The sequence below is a fragment of the Diplotaxodon limnothrissa genome, linkage group LG6, assembly GCF_057381915.1.
Source record: "Diplotaxodon limnothrissa isolate DT_005_m linkage group LG6, D_limnothrissa_male_GT1.1, whole genome shotgun sequence".
Classification (NCBI taxonomy): domain Eukaryota; kingdom Metazoa; phylum Chordata; class Actinopteri; order Cichliformes; family Cichlidae; genus Diplotaxodon; species Diplotaxodon limnothrissa.
In genome coordinates this window covers 736,743-758,537 of record NC_140601.1, presented here as the reverse complement: position 1 = coordinate 758,537, position 21,795 = coordinate 736,743, and the positions used below count along the sequence as shown (strand labels likewise).

The following is a 21,795-nucleotide window of genomic DNA, read 5'->3' as shown; positions in this document are numbered from 1 at the left end:
GAGTGCATAAACATGACTATATGACTAGAGGATCTGCAGCCTCAGGAAGTGCCTGAACACTTCATCATCCATTTGTGTTGCACCGAAACCAGCAGGTGAAGCAGTTTCTCATCGTGGCCTGTTGTACAGTTCTGGGCTCTGAGCCAGTCTCCATATCCACAGCTGGCTTCTCTGAGGTCATGTCAGCCTGAAATTCCCATGCTTCACATGCTATGGAATCTGGAATCAATTATTCCCACTATTCCCACTGCATTAAACTGCTGTGAAACAAACTCCACAGAGCTCGAAACTCTCAGCCCACAAAGTTCCAACGAACGGGAAACTTCTCTGCTTACAAAAAGACAACATGGGAAAATCACCACCACCTTTAGGGATGTAAGAAAATATCGATACAACCAAATATCGCGATATTTCGCGCAATGATACTGAATCGATATTTAAAATCACTGTTATCGATTTTTTTAATTGAAAAATGACATGCATTTACTGTTTATTTCTTTTGTATGTTGGAATTCAAACTCCGGCCACTGGTTTGCAGTTTTCACCGCCTTTACTATGACGTAAAAACGAGGTCTCGCGATAACTGTAGAAGCGTCTAGTTTGCCAAAAGAACGAAGTAGAACAGTCAGTGGACGTGTGTGATGCTAGCTAACTGATGACTGAAGAGGAGAGGATACAGCCGGCCCCCGCAGCTTTCAAAGATGATGTGTGGACTTATTTTGGATTTAGGACAAAAGAAGGCAGTAAAGACTATGACAAGAGCTATGCAGTCTGTAAAATCTGCACCGCCAGAGTCAAATATTCCGGTAACACAACAAATTTACGAACACACGTGTCTAGACACCATAGCGACGTAGCGTCAAATGCTAATTTTAAAATGAAACGAGGTGATCCCGCTCAACGGACAATTGAAGAAGTTAACTTTTCGAAACTACCAGCAACTTCAACTCGTGCAACAAAAATAACGCGGTCAGTACTTGTTTTTATTTGCAAAGACATGCGCCCTCTGAGTGTTGTGGAGAATAAAGGATTTCGTAATATGATTAAAACGCTGGAGCCCCGTTACACCGTTCCTTCTCGACAACACATCACGGACATCGCTCTGCCAAAGTTGTACCAAGAAGTCAAAGCGACAGTGCTGGACTCTCTCAGCTCGGCTGAGACAGTTGCTCTGACATGCGACGCTTGGACTTCGAGAGCCACTGAATCGTACGTAACTGTTACAGCACATCACATAACGGACCAGTGGGACCTTCAGTCTCATGTACTACAAACCCGAGCCATGCATGACAGTCACACAGGTGAGCACATTGCAGCGTTACTAACTGACGCTGTGGCTGAATGGGGATTGAACGCAAAGGACCTTGTTGTTGTTACCGATAATGCACCAAACATGGCTCTCGCGGCTAGACTTGCCTCAGCTATCCAAAGTAGCAAGGAGTTTCCTATGCATTCCTGGAACAAGTGTCTCTGCAGAGAGAGTTTTCTCCTCTGCAGGAGACATAGTAAATGCACAGAGAAGTGTCCTGAGAGCTGACCATGTCGATCAGCTTGTATTCCTGCACAAAAATCTGGAAATTGAAAAATAAACACTGAGAAAACACTACACATGTAAAATCTCTGATATGAGAATGTTTGACATTTTGGTTGAGTCTCATAAGCACTTATTTAGATGAGTAAATTCCTTTTTTCAGGTTGTACTAAAAGTGTTCCATTGATGGACACTGCAGAGCTGTACTTTATTTTATCAACACTTAATTGTAATAGCACTTTACATTTTTTGTTAATGTTTACTTGGATGGATTCTTCAAGCAATTTCATTTTTGATTTATATTTGTTTATGTTAAGGTCACATAAAAAGTACTTTGTTTTGATGCTCCATAGAGCAGTTTTTGGATAAGTATTTTACAATCATAGTACTTAGAAAGACTTCAGTGTTACATGTTTACTTTTTTCATGTTAAAAAATACTTGATATTTCAGTAAAGTAGTTTTTGTTTGTTTATTTGACATGACTTCTAATAAGGCAGATGTTAATTTCTCCATTCATTTTGAACTTAGAGTGTTTTTGTTTCAGATGTTTCATGTCAAGCATTAAACAGTTTGGACTGTTTACTTGAGTTTTCCTAATTAAATTTAGTCCTACTAAACACAAATATCGTCTGGCTTTTAGTATTGCAATATATCGTATCGTCTACCCTGTATTATGATACATATTGTATCGCCAGATTCTTGCCAATACACACCCCTAGTTCCCTTATTTCCTGACGGTTTTATGACCTCTGGCAATATTTATTAATGTAAAAAACCAAAAAAACAATTAAAAACTAGTAACAACCAAACGAAACCAACCTTTTTCCCCTAATCTCAGTATTCATGCTAAGCTAAGCTAATTACACTCAGATGAGCTTTGCCCCCTTTTTAAAAAACCTTTGTAAACCTTCCTCCCACAGACTGTACTCTACAATTTCTCATCGTCCTTAGTCCCTACATTTGTCTCTCTGGTTTCAGTCACTGCTCTGGCTGATAGAAGTCATACCCTGTGGACACTGTGTTGCTGTTGTGGTGATGCCGTACAGGCGAGAGCGTTTCTGTGGCAGAAACTCTTCTGTCTCTTTCCCCAAGTGACGATCCACAGCCACCACGGCCTCCCTGTAAAACACCCACAACCTTTTAAATATCTCAGAGGCCACATAGTGATGTGTCAGATATGTCACATTAACACTGCCATTAGTCACAATGTAGTGAATGTAAGATACAAAGCACTTAAACATAGGAAAAGGGCTTGTGTAAATAGGTGAATGAGGCATGTTGTATAAAATGTTTTGACTTCTCCGTGAGAGTAGCTGACGTCATTAGCCACTTCCAGGTCCAAACTCCGCTTCAGGTCCCAAAGTCAAACGAACACTGCGACATCACTGAGAGTTACAAACTGTCTAAATTCTTTCATCTTTAATAAAATGATCAGTGTTGCTGCTTTACCAGGTGTAACTATGAAGTTTAACAACCGGTCGCAGCAGATGGCCCCGCCCCTCCCTGAGCCTGGTTCTGCCGGAGGTTTCTTCCTGTTCAAAGGGAGTTTTTCCTTCCCACTGTCGCCAAAGTGCTGCTCATAGGGGGTCATATGATTGTTGGGTTTTTCTCTGTATCTATGAGGCGCCTTGAGGCGACTTTTGTTGTGATTTGGCGCTATATAAATAAAAGTGAATTGAATTTAATTGAATTGAATTAACATGCAGGATGTTAACATGCAGGATGTTAACATGCAGGATGCTGTAAACGGACCAAACTTCAGCCAGGAGAACAACTGAGATAATCCATCCACAATACAGGTTAGTCATTCATATACTGCTGCATGGGCTGGGCTGTAGTTACATCCTAAGGTTTTAAAAACTGAGCTTTAAAATGAACAGTGGCAATAAAAACCGAGAGAGGCCGACAGCGATCACTGACTGTTTTAGTGATCACTAAACACTATGTAATCTGGCTTGTTCAGATTAAATAGAACAAGATACAAAACATTAAAACATGTTAAAAACACAACAGCCTTAATAAACTCAGAGCAGTTTGGACCCGGAAGCAGGGTTCATATGTCATCACTTAAAGACCGGATATAAGACTCAGTCCATGTACCATTTGACAGTTTTGAGCCAGGACTTTCTGGATTTAGATCAGCAGAGCTCTAAATAAAGAAAAATGCAAAGTAAATGTCTTAGTTGGTACCTCCTCCAGTCAGTGTAATACAGGTTTCTTCCAAAGGAAACCAGGGCAAACGGATACTGGATCCCTTCGACGATATTCCGCCTCAGTTGGCGGTGAGGATCCATACACTCCACCTTCCGAGTCCCTGCAGAGTCATTGGGATAAGTAATCCAGGAACACATTACCAGTAGGAGCTCTGAGTGCTGTGTGTGGATCTGAGGAAGGCTTTTTCCTACCTGCATCTGCCCAGCATAGCTGTTGGTTTTCATAGTCAAAGGTGAGACCGTTGGGAAGTGCTAGATTGTCTTTGACCAGGACAACTCGCCCAGTCCCATCCATGTTGGACATCTCAATTTTAGGCCCGTCTCTATTCCAGTCTGCCCAGTACAGCCGCCTGAGACCAACATCACAAAAACCAGTTACAAGAAACTGCTACTGCTGGGTTCATGATACAACTTCTGCTCTGATATTAATTTCACTGCTAGCAGACTCAAGCACATTAGCTTTCACCAAGAGTCCTGAAGTTATTGCTAGTAATTAGAATATATGGCATGTAGTAATGGATATATTGGACAAAGGATGCTGATTCATAGTGAAGGAGGACATGCAGAGGGTTGGAGTGACAGAGGAAGATGCTGGGAGGATGAGGAGGATGATAGAGGCATTGTGAGATAAAGGAACCTTCTAAAGGAAGCAACCAAAAGATGTAGTACACACAGGGTCAGTGCTACTCCTCGTTATACGATTACATAGTATTACTGCTAATACCTAGAGATGGCACGATACCACTTTTTTATGTCCGATACCGATACCGATATCATAAATTTGGATATCTGCCGATACCGATATGAATCCGATATAGTGTTTTTTAATCAACAAAGCTGTTTTTTAAATATCTTGCTGCATTTTGTATAAGTTCATACTCAAGTTTAAAACAACAACTACACTAAAGCTATTCTGTTATACCTGTATGCAAAAAAAAATATTTCATAGTTCAGCAATACTGATCAATCTAATAAACTTAAACCTGCACCATCCTCCCTATTCTGGTATTTTAAAGAGTACTTAGCATAAATATTAAGCAGCCTAACTAATAGGGTTCCAACTCCCAGCAACAACAAAAATAAATAAATAAAAAATAGGGAACCACCCCTCACGCTCCACCTCATGATGCTTAATCGACGTAACCAACCTTAATTTGATGCAGTGTGGAAAAAAAAATGCACAGAAATCAATTATTTTTCAAGAAATATTAAATAGATTCAACATCTTTCTTCAGCAGAACTGCAGACTGCACAGATGGTACCTTCCCAAAGGAAAAAGTACTATAGCTTACTAGGGTATGTATATATATATATATATATATATATATATATATATATATATATATATATATACATATATATATATATATATATATATATATATATATATATACATATACATATATATATATATATATATATATATATATATATATATATATATATTAGACTTAATAGTCACTATATACAGTAATTGACTTCTATTCATTTTACATCAAATTAAAACTTTGGGTGTCAGATAATTATTTATTAAAAGCTAGACATTTTAAATGAGAATAAGAAAGAAAAGTATGTCTTTGTGCCCCCTTTTCCCTGTTAATGCCCTATCGGCCCCCCTGGCTAAACTTTGCTAGATCCGCCCCTGCACAGTTACCAGCCGTCAGCTACGTAGAAAAAGATCCTCGAGTAGAAAGTAATATTAAATAAATTCTAACAACAGCTGATCAAGCTTAAACGTGCTGCTGTTGTTCAGCCGCTGGTTTCCTCTTTCTGGTGCAAAATGGGCCAAAAGCAAACTAGAGACACGGACTCGCGACAGAAAAGCCGATCAGCTGATCGTTAAGCAGTTTCATGATTGAAGTAGCAGCAGGAGAGGCAGTCGTTTGTTAAGCTTAACGCAGGAATGCTTTACAAACATTCAGAGATGGACTTACACACTTGCTTTACTTCTCTCGGGGATAACTTTGTCGGAGATGAAATGCCGGGTTGCTAGCGAAGCTCCAAATGCTATCCAGACCACCGACAGGTCCCGCATGCCACAGCCGCTCTATCACGTGATGCATACTGCTCCGACGTGCTAACGTTCTGAGGTGAGTTACGGCGTGTTGCAAGTTTTGTGAGGTGCTTTCGTGATATTTAATGGATCGGATTACATTTTTTATTTTTCTCCGATATCCGATCCAGTAATTTAGGTCAGTATCGGACCGATACCGATACGTAATATCGGATCGGTCCATCTCTACTAATACCAATACAAATACTATTACCCGTATGCTGGGTTGGTGACGATGGGTCGAGGGTTCACCAGGTCAGTGTCAAAAAGGACTCTCCGGTGACTGCCGTCCAGCTTTGAGACCTCTATGGTGTCTCGCGTGGAGTCAGTCCAGAATAGAAGGCGGGCCACGTGGTCAATGGCGATGCCTTCAGGACTCTGCAGCTCTGAGGAGGAGCAGACATACTTAACACTGAATACAGGGACTGATGGCACCACTGCACTTAACTGCCAAAGGCCGAAGAGCTCAACTTCATCAGGGGCCTGGCAGGAACATCGAAAAAAAAAACCCTTAAACTACAAGTCACTAGCATACAGCTAAGAAGTACAGACCAAGAACATTCCTGTGGCCACACGAGCTGCTCAGCAACACCTGAAAAATACTGACCAGCCTTTTCAAAAGATTTTTGATGAAGCATCCACGGGATCTACCAGAAGGTTCCAGGAGTCGGATGTTCAATCCCTAATACTGGGACAGTTTGATCTTTGGTTTTGAGAATATAGTTTAGCTCTTGTGACAGCAGCTGCAATGAAACCATCCCACTGCTAGAACAAAGAAGTCCTGGGCATAACTTCTCCTGCACCCGAGTAATCAAACAAAGAACCACACAAGCTCCAGTCTCTCGTACAAGTTCAGCACAAAGTGGAGCCACATATAAAGCTGCTTCTGCTCAGTCGCGACACGTGCTGTACCTTTAGTAACAACTGGAACGATGTCTCCTCCAGTGAGGCTGGCCTTGCTGATAGCTGGTCCAGTGATGTCGGTCCAGTAAACCATCTTCTCCACACAGTCGTAGGCCACAGCGATCACCACTCGATCCTGGTCATGAAAGAAGAAAAAGATCAACCTTTCATTATTTTAACAGACAGCTGTGTGTTCAGCTGCAACACATTAATGCAGATGTGCCAGATGATTTCTAGACTTCATGACAGAGACGAAGAGCTCTGCAGCTGAAAACAGCTAAAGAACAACGTGAATGTGTGAGGACACAAAAATCATAATCCATGAACACATTCAGGCTCTTACAGACATCTTTTCAAAAGACCCTCATCCGAGTCTAGACACAGAGAGCATTGCAGTGATGTCACTATGGTACCACTCGCAGATAATTAAACTGGGTAAAATATCACTGAAACACCAAGTCAAACAACCAAGTGGCATCTCTCTGAAGAGAATATCATTATGGCCACAACACATTCAATTCAGCACCAGATCACAGCAGCAGCTGTCTCAGGGTGCTTTACACTGTAAGGTAACACTAAAGCATGTCAGGCAGCAGGACGGGCTGATAAAGTCCAGACAAAAACACGTCAGTATCTGTGGAGGCTGTCAGCAGCAGCAGTGTCATTGTTCTTACAGGGACGTGCAGCAGAGGTTTGGCCTCCTCCCTCCTCATGATGTATCCATCGAGCGGCACATGTTCGATCTTCCCGCTTTGAGCGAACAGCAGGTATGCTCCAGGAGCGATGGGCTGGACATCAGGCCGCGGCGTGGGACCGATCGGAGCGGGAGTAACTGCCTGATCGATGCCTGTGTGGGAGAAGAGTCATGCTGGCAGTGGGCTTTGTGTGGAGATGTAACAATTAGCCTACAACCTTCAGTTCACCAAGATGATACTGGCCTCTCTAAGACATCACCTGACATGTCTGACACATCCAAGTTTATATAAAGGTACATGTACAGCATTACATGACACGCATACACCAGCTGGACTCTGCGATGCTCTGCACAGATTAAAACTATATATGGCCACGGTATGCTGTGATTATGTTTCTAATCACGGACTGATTTCATCTTTTGGGTATTTAGATATTTGAATGCTGCCATTTATTTTTCTATTAAGGTAGTGGGAGTGTCAGGTGGGGTCACTCTGGTGTGAGTGGGTATGATTTTCATGTGGCCACAAGTTTGAGTGGATGGACTGCGCCTGGGAAACTGATCAGCATCGTGGGTTTATTGGGTGTTTCTAGATCTATTTGTATTCTATTGTATATATTATTCTATTTTACTCGATTGTATGTAGTATTTTTATTCTATTCCAGTGTCTTCTAATTTCTGCTACATAACTTTGCACTTTTGCTGTATCAAAAACAAATTTCCCACGTGTGCGCCTAATAAAGGTTATCTTATCTATAATTATTTTCAGTGCTTCAATCAAATGGATGTTTTTATTGTGTGTAACCTTTTACCTGTGTGTGGTGTGCAGCTGTGCCGTCCCTTTTCCCTTTGATGTTTTTGTAGTTGGGCTTTAGTTACTCTGCTCAGCTGTGTACGCCATGAACAACTGGGAGGAGCCTTGTAAAGACGGACCAACCTGTTTGTTTGTGCCACTTCCCCTGTAAACCCATTACAGGTCACACACAGCACTGACTCCCAGCTGTTTGCAGTGCTGTGCTATGAGTTTAATGTATGAATTTATTATTACCAAGCAGTGGTATGGGTATATTTCTTACTTTTTACCGTTTCTTCCCGCAGTAAATATAAACAACGACAGTATTCAGGAAGAAAAACAAACACTGCAGATATTTTATCATAACTCTGGTTTTACGTGGCCGATCAACACAATTTAAAAACTGGTATAAAGTCCACACTTTTCCCGTCAGTTGTTCCGTCTGTCCTGCTCACATCTCCAATGGTTGTACACGTTGTCATTAACGTGGCTTCATCCACATCAGCCGCTTTGCTAAAACACCGGTGTCGCAGATAAGGACGCTGTCATAGCCTGTCAACCACGTTGATTAGCTGCGTATATACGAATGTGAATCGCGTGATTGGCTGGACTGTGGGATAATGTGGCATCGTTCTGATCCCATACGGGAGCAGCCAGTCACTGACTCACACTGCAGAACAGAATCGTTAAAGTATTAATTTTAATTTCAATTCAGGTTTTTTTTGTGTGCAGAGACGTGCCAGCAGCTTAGAGGGAACATTGCAGCCTGGCTACAGAGCTGAAGAGAAACCTGGGGTTGTTCTTATTTCCTTCAATCAGTGATGAATAGTAAGATGTTCTGGCTTTGCGGAGGGCTTTCTTATAAAGCAGCAAACTATTTCTCCAGGCTAAATGATGATCCTCTAAATTTGTGACACGCCATTTCCTCTCCAGATTACGAGTTATCTGCTTTAGGGTACGTGTTTGAGAATTATACCACGGAGTCAGGTACTTCTGATTAGAGACCTTAGTTTTCACAGGAGCTACAGTATCCAGAGTCGTACGTAGTGAGGAGGTGAAATTATTAACAAGATAATCGACCTCTGTTGGAGCAGCGTTCAGATAGCTGCTCTGCTCTATGTTGGTACAGGGCATTGAAGATGATAACAGTGGGTGGATTATATTCTTAAACTTAGTTACAGCGCTTTCAGAAAGACATCTACTTTGATAAAGTCTACTCTCCACTGCTGTGTAATCAATTATTGTAAATGTAAATGTTATCAGGAAATGATCAGACAGGAGAGGGTTTTCAGTTATATAATGCTCGACAGTACATTTATCATGTGCAGCTTCAGGCAGAAAAGAAATCATATTTAAATTGAAATGAACCTCATATGAGTAAAAAGTTTAATATATCGATAGAATGACACGATAAAATGTTTGTTTTCCGATAGCACAACATCAATAAGCAGAAACAGAGACTCACAAAGAGGAGGGCTACTGTGAGGTCCTGTGCGGGTGTTGGGGACCTCCTGCCCGTTGGCGTCCACACACCAGCACTGCCCAATGCTTTGGTGGCACTGCGTGGGCTCGTAAGCTCCGCGCTCGTCACACCGGGGAACGTACCGACCGACAGTCGGACGAGGACGGAATGAGAAGGGAACGTCAGAGTCGGCTACGGCACTCGCTCTCTGCTGCTCACACCGGGTCTTCTCACGCTCTGAGGACACACGAGAACGAAACACGTTCACAGAGTGATGGTCGCGCCTACGGAGACGTACCAGTGTCCCGCTCCTTAGAGAGTCACATGTTCACAGTCACACAGTAGTAGCATCTGATGACATTAGCATTAATGCATCCACAGGGTCACAGGGAACAGGAAGAAAACATGAGGCTCCAACACCTGTCAAGTTAAACCTGCTCTTGATCTGTTATTGACATCACTAGCCCCGCCCCTTTCTTTCTATTTAGCATCCAAGCAGTCAGACTTCTGCAATACCTCCCCAGGCCTTTCTTTGGACGCTGGCTGCTTTTATCCATGTACCAGATGACTTTCAGATAATTTTTTATGTGTTTGTTACTTAAACCACATCACTTTGACCTCTGAATCACTAAAGCATAAAAGGGTCAAGATCTGCGAGGCAGATCGTCAGGAGATGAGAAGTGTGGACCCAAGTGCAAGCGCTGACAACTGAGTAAATGAATGAGTTTTCTTTTCAGGGAAAGGTGAAGCACAAACAAAAGCAGAGCATCGCAGGGAACTAAACCAAACAAAGGCTAAACTGGAAGCAGCTACAAAACAATAACACAGAGGAACAAAAACCTGCGAAACCTGAAACGTCCAACAGGAGACGATACACAGACGAACCAGCAACTAACAGAGGCAGACACAAGGCTTAAATACACAGAGGGACAACGAGGGAATGAGACACAGCTGGGAGTAAGACATGACGAGACCATGGGGACGCAAAACTCAATACACTGACATGAGACACAGACCTTCACTATAAAACAGGAAATGCACGAGGGCGAGCACAGACACGACGAGCTGCAGAGACATGGAATAAAACACGAGGGGGAAACCCAGTAAACTAATCTGAACAACTTAGGACTGAGAATAACTCCAAGAACAACAAATGAACGTAAGATGATACAGAAACGCAAGGAAACAAAGAACGCCGGGTCAAATGACCCAAAGGAGCTGTTTACTAAAGGGACGAACCAGTCAGCACATAACAGACAACCAAAGAACACATACAAGTGTATCTTTGTTAAAAGCAGCATGTTGCACTGCAGGGCAACCTGCTTGTGACAAATAAAGCTTTGAGTGATTGATTGATGTCGAAAAACACTCCATACAAATGATTTTTGCACCAACAGCATGATTCCCAAAGACAACGACGTGACACGGTGTCTGTAGGACGTCTGAGGAAACTGGAGGCTAAAAAACCTGATCAGCAGGTGATCAGGAACTGAAACGATGCTGCAGTGTTAGCATTGAATCAGGAGGAAGACGTATGGTGTCCTGATCAGGGTGCATTTGTTTGTATGGACTGTGAGTCTGGAATGAATCACTATTAGAAACAAAGGATTCGTCATTTTCAAATGCATCAAACTTTAATGACTGGGTCATTTGGAAAAACAAAACACATGTGACACGTGGCTTATTTCAAAGGTCCATGCTCCTGAGCAGACTTCAGCACGTGGCAGCTGCAGATACAAAGACTGAGTGATTAAAGCAGCAGGCTCTTCATCTCTGTGGTCCCACAGCGAGTGTCCTCAAAGACAAACCACAAGCCAGCCACAACAGTGTCATCGCACACGACAGCAGGCTGTCCTCACAGCGCCACATCTGCCCCCAACAGTCCAACGGGACAAAGGATCCCTGATGGCGGCGGAGACGATCAAAGCCCCGCTGTCGACACTAGAGGCATCTAAAAGATGCTGCTGACATTAAGAGTCACGGACATGTTTTGACACGGGACACTAAATGATGCCTTCAGAGGCAAGACAGGTCATAATAAAGGATGGAAATATGACAAAACTGTGGTGCAGAGGAGTAAAGCTGTAATTAGCTGTGCGCCTCCAGCTGCTGACAGCTGGAATCAGTATTACTCTGACTGCTGGCTGCGCTTCTGTTTGTCTTCTTTTAGTAACACACACACTTTCAGAAAAAGAAAGAAAACATGAATCAGGAACAAAAAACGCTGCTGTTTCCTCAACACTAACTGTACTTGAATGCGTCACATGTTGAGTTAGATCAGACAGAGAATGTGCTGCTGTGCTCCGAGCAGCATCAGAACCATGCAGCTGGAGCTGCAGGACGACACTCTTACTGGAACGCACAAATCAAAACACTCTCATGGGTCTCAGTGTCTCCGTTTACAGTGATACATGCATGGCTGGGGTGTTTAAACAGACTCCTCCAGGATGACCTGTTTCACGATTAAAACAATGAATGGGGGCAGTCACTCTGGAACCAGCAACCCTCTGTCTGTAAACCTGTGAATGTGCTGGTTACCCACCTGAGAACGTGGGACTGCAGTGGAAGCCATCTCCGTGGAAACCAGGACGACACTGACAGGTAAAGGAGCCCTGTGTGTTGGAGCAGGAGGCCTCGGCGTGGCATCGATCCTGCTGCTGGCACTCATCCACATCTGAACAGGCAGAAAAAACAGAGGCTCCTCACATTCTGGATCTTGCAGTACCAGTAATGGCCACCAGATGGTGAAAAGTTTGAAGGTAGATCTTTAGTTGAATGCTGCAAATAGACTATGTGCGCCTTAGCATGTGCTACTTCCGGCACTCCTGCAGAGCGCTTCGTTTCCGGTGTGATATTCGTGCCTTGTTTATGCTCGGGTTTTCTAAAACAAGTCAACCAAATTGACGATTTACATTTCTCAAGGTGTCTTGGGCATTTACCGAATATATCTGTAGATGTTCGTCAACTTGTCGATATTTCTTCCTCCGCGCCTCAGAGCAAAAGAGAGGAAGGATTCTAATTTTATATTTCTCAGTATCTGTATACAGCGGTCCCTCGTTTATCGCGGGTGTTATGTTCTAAAAATATCCCACGATAAGTGAAATCCACAATGTAGCCACCTTTATTTTTTGCATGTTTTAAGGCTGTAAAACCCCTCACTGCACACTTTATACTCTTTTCTCAGGCAGGCATGAACATTTTCACACTTTTCTCTCTTGTTTAAACTCTCAAAGTTCAAACCTTTGTAGAAGAATAAGTCGAGTATAAACCAAAGATCAAACCCTGTTTTCAGCTGCAAGAGAATTCAACATTAATGAATCAGAAGTCCAAGTTTTAGTGTGATGGTCAGCATCTTCCTCTGCCTTCTGGGTGCTACCGCAGGTGCCTTTGACGGTGCAGAACGTTTTGTCGACGTTGTGTTTGTTGGGGGAAACGAACATACAGTACAGCACTGCAGAGTCACACTGCCGGTGATCGATGGAGAACCGTCCAGTAGATCACAGGAGAGACGGCACAGAGGAGATCGTCTGCAGCAACCAGGACGCAGGAAAGTGAGCCGCGTCATAGAGAGGGACCGCTGTAATTTTGAAGGTACGTCACAACATACTCGTTGTAAATACTCATGTATACAGACCCTAACCAGCAATCAAGCAGTGGGCAGCCACCAATGCAGCACCCGGGGAGCAGTGTGTAGGGACGGTACCTTGCTCAGGGGTACCTCAGGGTGGCCGTTCAGTGGAGTCGAACCCCCGACCTTCCGGTCATGGGGTGTCAGGGCCACCACTCTACCTACTGAGCTATCCCTGTTCACCTGTGGCTTGAATGCTGAACATTTGCCTGTTTAAATCATAATAACTGTCACTATACAGAGATGTGTCTTCTGCTGCAGTGATGCAGTTCTGCTTGTGTTGAGTGATGTAAACAAACAATCGATCTGCACGCTTCAAACGTCAAAACTGATCATTTGACTTTTTTGACACAGCAGTGGTGAGTGTTCCCACCTTCTGCTCTTTGTAACTTAATGCCATCTTTCCGTTTTCGTGTTTGGATATGACTTTGGAGTCCACCTTCGCAGTAGCGATTGACCGCAAAATAAAGCTACTTTACATCCGGTCTTAAAACAGGAAGTTAGCATTTTCCCGTGCACAGGGTCTATTGTAATGAAGCCATAACGCCAGAGTTCCCGGGCGCGACAGCCTGGCAGGCTCCCGCAGCAGCAAAATCCTCCTAAACCTGTTTGGTCGTGTCTTTGAGAGCAGCTGTGTTATCACTGCTTGCGAATATGGACCCGAACACAAACAGCCGATGGACACTGAGCAGTCGTACGTCTGTGGGCAGAATTTAGATGACTATGTGCATCACAGACTGAATTTAAAGATAAATCAACGACACCAAGTCACCCAAATGACCCCCTGGTGGCTGGGTGAGGTACAGGTTTTAACATAGTCCCTTTTTGCAGCTGCTAATTACGGGCTCTGAGTAGACTCTTCTTCAGCCAACGTTGAATCGACAAAGCATGCTGACAGACCCGTCTCTTTAACCAGACGGTGTATTTATAGCAGCAATAGTTTTGTCCTCCTGTCTTGCAGCCCTCTGTCCACAGAGGCTCAGATCCAGCCAGCGGTCATAAGTCTAGTGGCTCGACGGCTGAGTTAGTGACAGGTAGCATAAACGCTATGAGAGGAAAGCATCTTCATTGCATTCTGTAGCCCAAACATCCAGCCGGTCATCACGAGCCATCTCCAGCCACAAGAACAAAGAGTCCTGCCCCACAGAGCCCTGATCGAAGCAGCCAGTCTGAGACAGGGCTGAGCACTATCAGCCCACAGCGCTGTGAGGCGTGGCTGCATGTTTCAGCACGTCGATCAACGGTTAGATAACAGGAGCTAAAGGTGTCAGACCCGAACATCGTGATGTTTGTAACTGTAAGTACACTGATTCTGAAGCACTTTACAGTCTGTACCATTAGCACTGGAGCATGGTGTACGTTACATGCTGTCTGCGAGCACGACAAACATCTCCAGACTCAAGGACACACAGTTTTACATGGAGGACGACAGACATCCAATCAGCTTACAGATATTTAGAGCAATGTGCTGAAAATGACTCTGAAACCTAACAGCAAACTAGAACGCATTATTACTCGAGCCACGAGTGTCAGCGTGTTAATCCATCAAACCCATAAAAATCCAGCTCTTCAAACAGGCTGTAAGAGAGCGTTGAGATGGGCCTGAGCCCCGTGGTGACCTTTCACCCCCAAACACCTGTAATCTGAGTAAACTGATGACACACAGGTCCTGGCTGTGTTGAACATTTCACACACAGAGCCTTTGAAAGGTTTCTGTCATGTAGCTGGAGAGAGGTGCAGAACTGTGGATTGCATGAGGCTGTGCTGAGCCTCACTTGTAAAAGCTCGACCTGCAGTTACCACTCAGTAGCTGTGACTGTGGACAGACAGAGGTCTGTGGTAAAGGACTGACTGCTGTGCAGCACACACTGATACGAGCCTGTAAAGCTGTGGAGTGACTCTTCATTCTGTGACAGGTGAACATACCTGTCAGGCATACGATCCCAAACATTTGTTGTATTCATGCAGCAGTGTCTCTTACATTTACAATGCATCTGTTTATTAAGGATGAGACATCAGCGAGCACCGTGAACTCACCCCGACAGCCCCGGCCGTTACCCTCAAACCCCGGCAGACAGGAGCAGGTGTAGGCTGAACCTCCGGTGTAGCGGCACAGTGCTCTCTGTGGAACATCGCAGTCATGAGAGCCTCTCTGGCAGTGATCTACTGGACGGTTCTCCTCTGCAGGACCAGAGAGAAACATGTTTTGATGAACCTGTCCCAAACTACACGTCCCCATTCATTAGTATGATAATAAAGACCAGTGGTGTCTATCTAGCCATCCATCTTCTTCCCCCTTATCCTGGGCCGGTCGTGGGGGCAGCAGCCTACGCAGAGAAGCCCAGACCTCCCTCTTTCTGGCCACCTCCTCCACCACCACCTCCATTTCCTCCAAGGCATTCCCAGGACACGCTGTCCTGGGTCTGCCCCGGGGCCTCCTCCCGGTGGGACGTCTCACCCAGGAGGCGAACAGGAGGCATCCTTATCAGATGCCCGACCCACCTCACCTCTTTTCAATGTGGAGGAGCAGCGGCTCTACTCTGAGCCCCTCCCGGATGGCCAAACTCCTCACCCAGTCTCCAAGGGAGAGGCCAGCCACCCTTCAGAGGAAGCCCATTTCTGCTGGTTGTATCCGCGAGCTCGTTCTTTCGGTCACTACCCACAGCTCGTGATCACAGGTGAGGGTAGGGACGTAGATGGACCGGTAAATTGAGAGCTTTGCTTTTACACTCAGCTCCCTCTTCACCACGACGGACCGGCGCAGCGTCCGCATTACTGCAGCTGCAGCACCGATCCGTCTGTCGATCTCCCGTCACTCGTGAACAAGACCCAGAGACATTTCAAATCCTCCACTCGGGGCAGGAATGTACTGCCCCGGTGAAACTTCCAGGCCTTTAGTTTTTGAGATCACCTCAAAGTGCCCTGCTGTAGGTGGGTGGACAGGTCGTTTTGAAAAAAAGATTAATCTTGAAGAGTATTTGACTTATGAAGCTAAAATTCCACAGCACTCATTAACCATCCAAACTATTATATTTAAACACATCCTACATTACAACATCCCATCAGAGGGACGAGGTCCAACCAACGAACCCGACAGCATCTTCATTTTAGGTTGAAGCAGTCACATCTCGTCACTACAGACCAGGCAGGAAACATCTCGTCTGTGCTGCACAGATCGTTATTGTTTATGTCCGCTGTCAGCTTTAGGTGCAACAAAGTCATACTCACCCACAGGAACCAGATACCCCCCAGCTGTCAACACACACACACACACACACACACACACACACACACAACCCACCGACACACGTCTTTCCATCACTGGCGAACACAAAGCCGGCGGAGCACTCGCAGCGCAAACTTCCAGGCTGATTACTGCAGACGGCGTTGGGTCCACACACTGAAGGAGTCTCCCTGCACTCGTCAATATCTGCCAACAACATACATGTAATGTTACTGCACATTACATGATCTCTGCTCCATGTGCTGCTTGTAGACGCTCAGATTAAATGTAATCCAGGTTCAGATCATCATTTTACTACTATGGAGCGTTTCCACGTGACTGTCACATTTTTGAAATTATTCTCTCATCTGTTCTTTCCCATTTTCAGCACTGCCCATGTGACCAAGTGTGGGTTTGTTACCGTGGCAATATCGTCCATCTCCAGCGAAACCAGCTGTGCATTCACAGCTGAACCGGACGCCCTCGCCAGGTGTACAGACAGCGTTAATGTCGCAGCCGTGTCGGCCGCTGAAGCACGGATTCTGCTCCAGAAGACTGCCTGTCAGAAAATTAGACACACCTCCAGTCAGAAACAATGTGACTCTTCACAGCACACAAACGCAGAACCGCGCACACCGAGCAGAAAAGATTGTGCAGTTTGGCAACAAACCCTGAAGGTCAACCAGATAATGATAACCCTGAAAATAGATCCAGTGTCTCCAGAAAGTAGCACTCACGGTAAACCACCAGCACAGCAAGAAGCGAGGCAGCGAGAGAGAACAGTGAGCTGTGTCACCTGCACGTTGTTTACCAATAAAATCTAACCGTGAAGAACAACAAGCATCATGTAAATGTGCAAACACACATATGCACACATATGTTATATGTGTTGGTGTTAGAAAGCTCTCCCATCCAGCTCTTCAGCTGTTACAGTTTCACTTTGTCACAGTTGTTGTTCGCCTGGAGACACGCTTAGTTTCCATCGTCAGCAACACAAACATCTATAGACTGTATAGAAAAGATGGACCTAACCACCGCGACGTCACCACTCATTAGTGACTTCCTGAGTGCTTCTTCCAAAGCCACCATGGTTCTTGATATTTGATGTGAATACACGAAGTACAGCTGCTGTGTAACATCAGAGCTGCTCTGTTATTCAAGTATTTAAGGAAAATCTGCGTTTGTCTGTCGAGTTTGCAGAAATGAGAATTTAAATATTTGGGGATATTTTGGTGGAATATCGAGACATGCATGTTGTAGGCGACTGCTGCTCCTTCTTCATGATAAAAGGATTAATGGATAAAAGCGAATCTGTGGTTCACTCACTGACTGCTTTCTGCTCGTGCAGCTGGGCGGAGCTCCTGGCAGGAAACATGTCCCAGATGCTCTGCTGTTTGCCAACAAAGCCCAGCTCAGTGTTGTTTGCTTGTATAACTCTAAACCCCCCGAGCTTCTCCAACCAACCTCACCTGCATATTTACCTCAAATCCTGCCCCTCCCCCAACCCCCACCCCCAGCCCGGGTTGGTATCTTGTTGACATCAGCCGCTGATCTTCGCCCCCTGCCTGCAGCACTCTCACTCTGATTGCAGCTGAGGAAACAGAGCCAGGCTCAGATTACTGTTTACCTTCCTCCGATGTCCCACTGCAACACCGCTGAGGGTTTAAACTATTGGATATGTGTTTCCGAACATTCCTCGGAGTAACAACACGCACCGCTTCGCTGTGACTGTCCCTGACAATGTGGGAAACCTTCTGTGACCTTCAGCATGAGTCTGTTCCCTGACCTGTGCCGTCTGCATCTGTGACACATGTGGAACTAAAATAAATACACCACACATTCACAGAGGCAGATTTTTACATCACTGCTGTTTGTGCCAAGAACTCAAGTACTAATAATCACAGCCTCCAAATGCTGTTCGGTTAAATATGTGGAGGCTAAACTTGGAGCCTCCTGTAGGGTCCATCCACAAACGAGACGTCAGGTCGGCTGTAAAATAAAACAAACTCTGTGGCAGGTTTAACACATTTGACAAAGACTGTGGCCTCGTCCTTCCAGGTTACATCAGCGATATTTTTACAGCCCATTTCAGCTGGAAAGATTCGTGTCACCTGTGTCTCTGATTGCTATTACACACTTTCAAACATGAAAGACTTATTCTGGTTTGTTAAATACAACAACAGTGCGACGGCCACCTTTTTTCTACTGTTTGTGCTTTTGGTTCATTTCCAGTATTTTAATGGGACCTCACCTCACCTCACTACAGGCCTTTGAAGACGTTTGTTTCATTTCGCTCAGTCAGATTCTAGTTTTGTTTGTCTGTTATGTAGCACTAACTCATGGCACCTGTACATCTTACTGAGTAACTTCTTAACCAAATCCACCCATCCACCCACTTCTGGTGGAGGCAGGGTACACAATGGACAGGTCACCAGTAGAGTCACTAGTGACTCAAAAATCAATGCAATTAGTGGTGGCGCTCCAACATACACACTCACAGACACACACACGGATACATATGTGGACGTGTAACATACTGTGGATGGGACCAATTTTGTTGCTCATGGCGTAGCGGATAAGGTGGTTGTTAGCGTCAAACATCACAAAGATTTGGTCTACACTGAGCTGCTGGGTGGTCAGCGTTGCCCCCGCCCACCCAGCCTCATCATACGGGCAGGTCTGAAAGATGATGGACTGACGCCACTGGTAGCTTCTAGTCTGGACGTCTCCATCAGGGGAGGTGATGGTGTAGTTGCAGCTGGAGGAGGAGATGATGACTAGAAAGAGGAGGAGAAATACGTTAGCATTGAGCTACCTTCAGTGGGAAGTGAATCTTTTAATGTCCTAAAACATTGATTTGGCTGAAATATTTACACAGAAAGATTGAAAACAGAAAAACGGACTGTTAGGCCCTGACTGCGTGACGAGCTTAGTGTCAGAGCTGCTGGCCTTACAGTTTCTGCTGTACTGGTGAATCTCCTTGTATGGCTTGATCTGGACAGTGGAGCCTAACGGGACAGCCGGCAGACGTCCATCCAGGTCTGTGCTCATCACCAGGTGGTCGTGTTCATCGATGCCTTTAAACTCTTGCTTGATGGTCAGATGCTCGTTGCCCGGCTGGAAGACCACCTCGGCCTGTCGGGAAAACACGCCGCCTACAGGAATGTGAAAACACACGTTTTCAATGCATTTAGGCAAAGACAACCTACTGAGTGCAATGTGCATTAAGTGCAAACTGAGCGTCAGAATGAAGAAGACTGTCTGATGTGTGGTTGTTGGTGCCAGACAGGCTGGTCTGAGTGTTTGGAAGCTGCTGATCTGCAGGCATTTTCCCACATAGCCATCACTGAGGTTTGCTGCTTCCAGCTCACAGTGAGCTCAGCATGAATGGAATCATTTCTGAATCTGTTTTGGACTTTCTGCATACAAACATGATAAACATTACAGTTACAGTATTTAACTGTTCCCAGGCTCTAGAGGCCCAGAGTCTTTGCAGTTCTGAGCAGTTTTGTGAGCACACGAGGGACAAATTGATGCAGCTTTACACAACAATCATCATCAACCTGCAGCCTTACCAATGAGACTGAATCCATTCTCGTAGCCGGGCTGTTCCAAGGCAAAGGCCCAGCCGATGACGCCCCCCAGTGAGGACAGAAGCTGCAGGGAGGGCCCCACGCTGTCGGGGATGTTGCTGATGGCCACATAGGCCCGTCCATCATTGGCTACCACGTACGAGTGCAAATCATTGTTAGTGAGCCTTATCGGTGAAGGTAAGTTTCCCACAAACACTTGGCCGTTCACTTTTCCGTTCATCCTCTGGGGTTTGCCTGAAAAACAACTTCTCCATTAAATCATTTTATTGTTTCTTTTATCTTCAGTCATCTTTTTTCCTACGAAAACTCCTGATAAATATAGACAAAGGGAATAATATTTACATGACATTTACCAAGTTTTAATGCTTTTAAAGAAGCTTTAATAGAAGAAAAGTTTGGATAGTTTTGACTACACTGTCTTACACAATAAGAAATGACCAAAGCTGCTTTCCTGTTATTAAAATAATCCACAGCTTCACTGATAAGGAACTCAGTTCTTCTTACCTTCTGCAACACAGTCCTTCCCATTCCCATAATAACCAGGCCTGCAGTGGCAGCAGTACCCCCTGCTGTGATCTCGGCAGTCAGCAAAAGCTGAGCATTTGTGCCTGTTGTGGGCACACGTCTCCAGGTTGTATGCAAACACTGTGAAAGGAACAAAAGAAGGCAGGCCGGTAGCTTCAGAATGAAACTATGACAATCTCACCCAAAGAAAAATAAAACACAAACGTCCTGTTATTGAAATCTACCGTTCACATCCAAATCTTCATCGACCACAACGATCTGAGGATGCTGTGGAGCTGAACGCGGTGGTGCTGGTACGTGCCGCTGTTGCAGCCCCGGCTTCTCTGAAGTGTATCTGGGTTCACTGGGCGTGGGAGTGGTGTGTCTTGGTTGCAAAGTCTCAGAGGTGGTGTATCTGGTTTCAGTCTCATGTTGCTCGGTTGGATGTATTCGTTGAATTGTCCCAGTGCTGGTGGGTGCTGGTGCAATAGTGTCTGATTCCACAAAGTGTGGCTCCTGAGTTTTCAGCGTTGCATTTCCTGGTGTGACGGTTTCTGGATAACCGGTTTGGAAGCTGCTGGGGGTCTCAGATGGCTGCTCATGCTTTTCCTCCGGTACTGTTCCAGCTGTCTTTATCCCCTGGGTTGTATAGGTCAAGAAGTCCACCCCCACATGATCAGCAGTCTGTGTTGGTAACATGGTCACAGGAGGCTCAGTAACACCCTCATTCTCAGGAGAGCTAGTCACTTTCCCCGGTTGGATCTCAACGAAGAACGGGGAGGATCCAATCTTGTACACCCAAACTCCACTGCGTGCTGCGTTGGTCTTTCTGGTTGGATAAAGAATAACATGAAATGTTTCCAAAGTGGACGACAGTGAAAATCAAACTAATGAAGTGGAAACTAGAAATGACAGACAGCATTTCTAAGATGTGTTGTAGCAAAAAGAATCGTGAGCGTCTCCAGTCAGTCCAGAATGCTGCAGCAAGGCTTTTAACAAAGACATGAAAAGAGAGCACCAGCTCATTACACTGGCTTCCAGTACATCTCAGAATTCATTTTAAAATCTTGGTACTGACTTTTAAAGCTCTGAATCATGACGCTCCTGCCCATATTTCTGAGCTCTTAGAACGCCACGCTCCCTCTCGCAGCCTGAGATCGTCTAATCTAAGGCTGCTGGTAGTTCCCCGAACACGTT

At 45.0% G+C, this 21,795-nt stretch overlaps 2 protein-coding genes across 2 annotated transcripts in view; one reads left to right on the top strand and one right to left on the bottom strand.

Annotated features, from left to right (window-relative positions):
• The window catches only part of LOC146629861 (nidogen-1-like), a 36,217-nt gene that overhangs the window by 606 nt on the left and 13,816 nt on the right, over positions 1–21,795 (bottom strand). The window contains exons 4-19 of the mRNA XM_085355430.1: positions 20,844–21,427; positions 20,599–20,739; positions 20,077–20,328; positions 19,456–19,656; positions 19,039–19,278; positions 16,923–17,060; positions 16,580–16,708; positions 15,316–15,459; positions 12,193–12,324; positions 9,654–9,887; positions 7,376–7,548; positions 6,711–6,837; positions 6,013–6,184; positions 3,938–4,095; positions 3,723–3,846; positions 2,539–2,651 (exon numbers count right to left, since the gene is read on the bottom strand). Coding sequence (XP_085211556.1) covers positions 2,539–2,651; positions 3,723–3,846; positions 3,938–4,095; positions 6,013–6,184; positions 6,711–6,837; positions 7,376–7,548; positions 9,654–9,887; positions 12,193–12,324; positions 15,316–15,459; positions 16,580–16,708; positions 16,923–17,060; positions 19,039–19,278; positions 19,456–19,656; positions 20,077–20,328; positions 20,599–20,739; positions 20,844–21,427 — 3,062 coding nt within the window. The remainder of the gene's footprint in view (positions 1–2,538; positions 2,652–3,722; positions 3,847–3,937; positions 4,096–6,012; positions 6,185–6,710; positions 6,838–7,375; positions 7,549–9,653; positions 9,888–12,192; positions 12,325–15,315; positions 15,460–16,579; positions 16,709–16,922; positions 17,061–19,038; positions 19,279–19,455; positions 19,657–20,076; positions 20,329–20,598; positions 20,740–20,843; positions 21,428–21,795) is intronic.
• Positions 656–1,537, top strand: LOC146629862 (E3 SUMO-protein ligase ZBED1-like). Its single transcript, XM_085355358.1, has one exon. It carries the CDS (start codon positions 656–658, stop codon positions 1,535–1,537), a length of 882 nt encoding a protein of 293 aa, XP_085211484.1.

Bases quoted from the DNA above. Each gene is read 5' to 3' on its own strand.
- LOC146629862 (XM_085355358.1), top strand. From the start codon at position 656: ATGACTGAAGAGGAGAGGATACAGCCGGCCCCCGCAGCTTTCAAAGAT.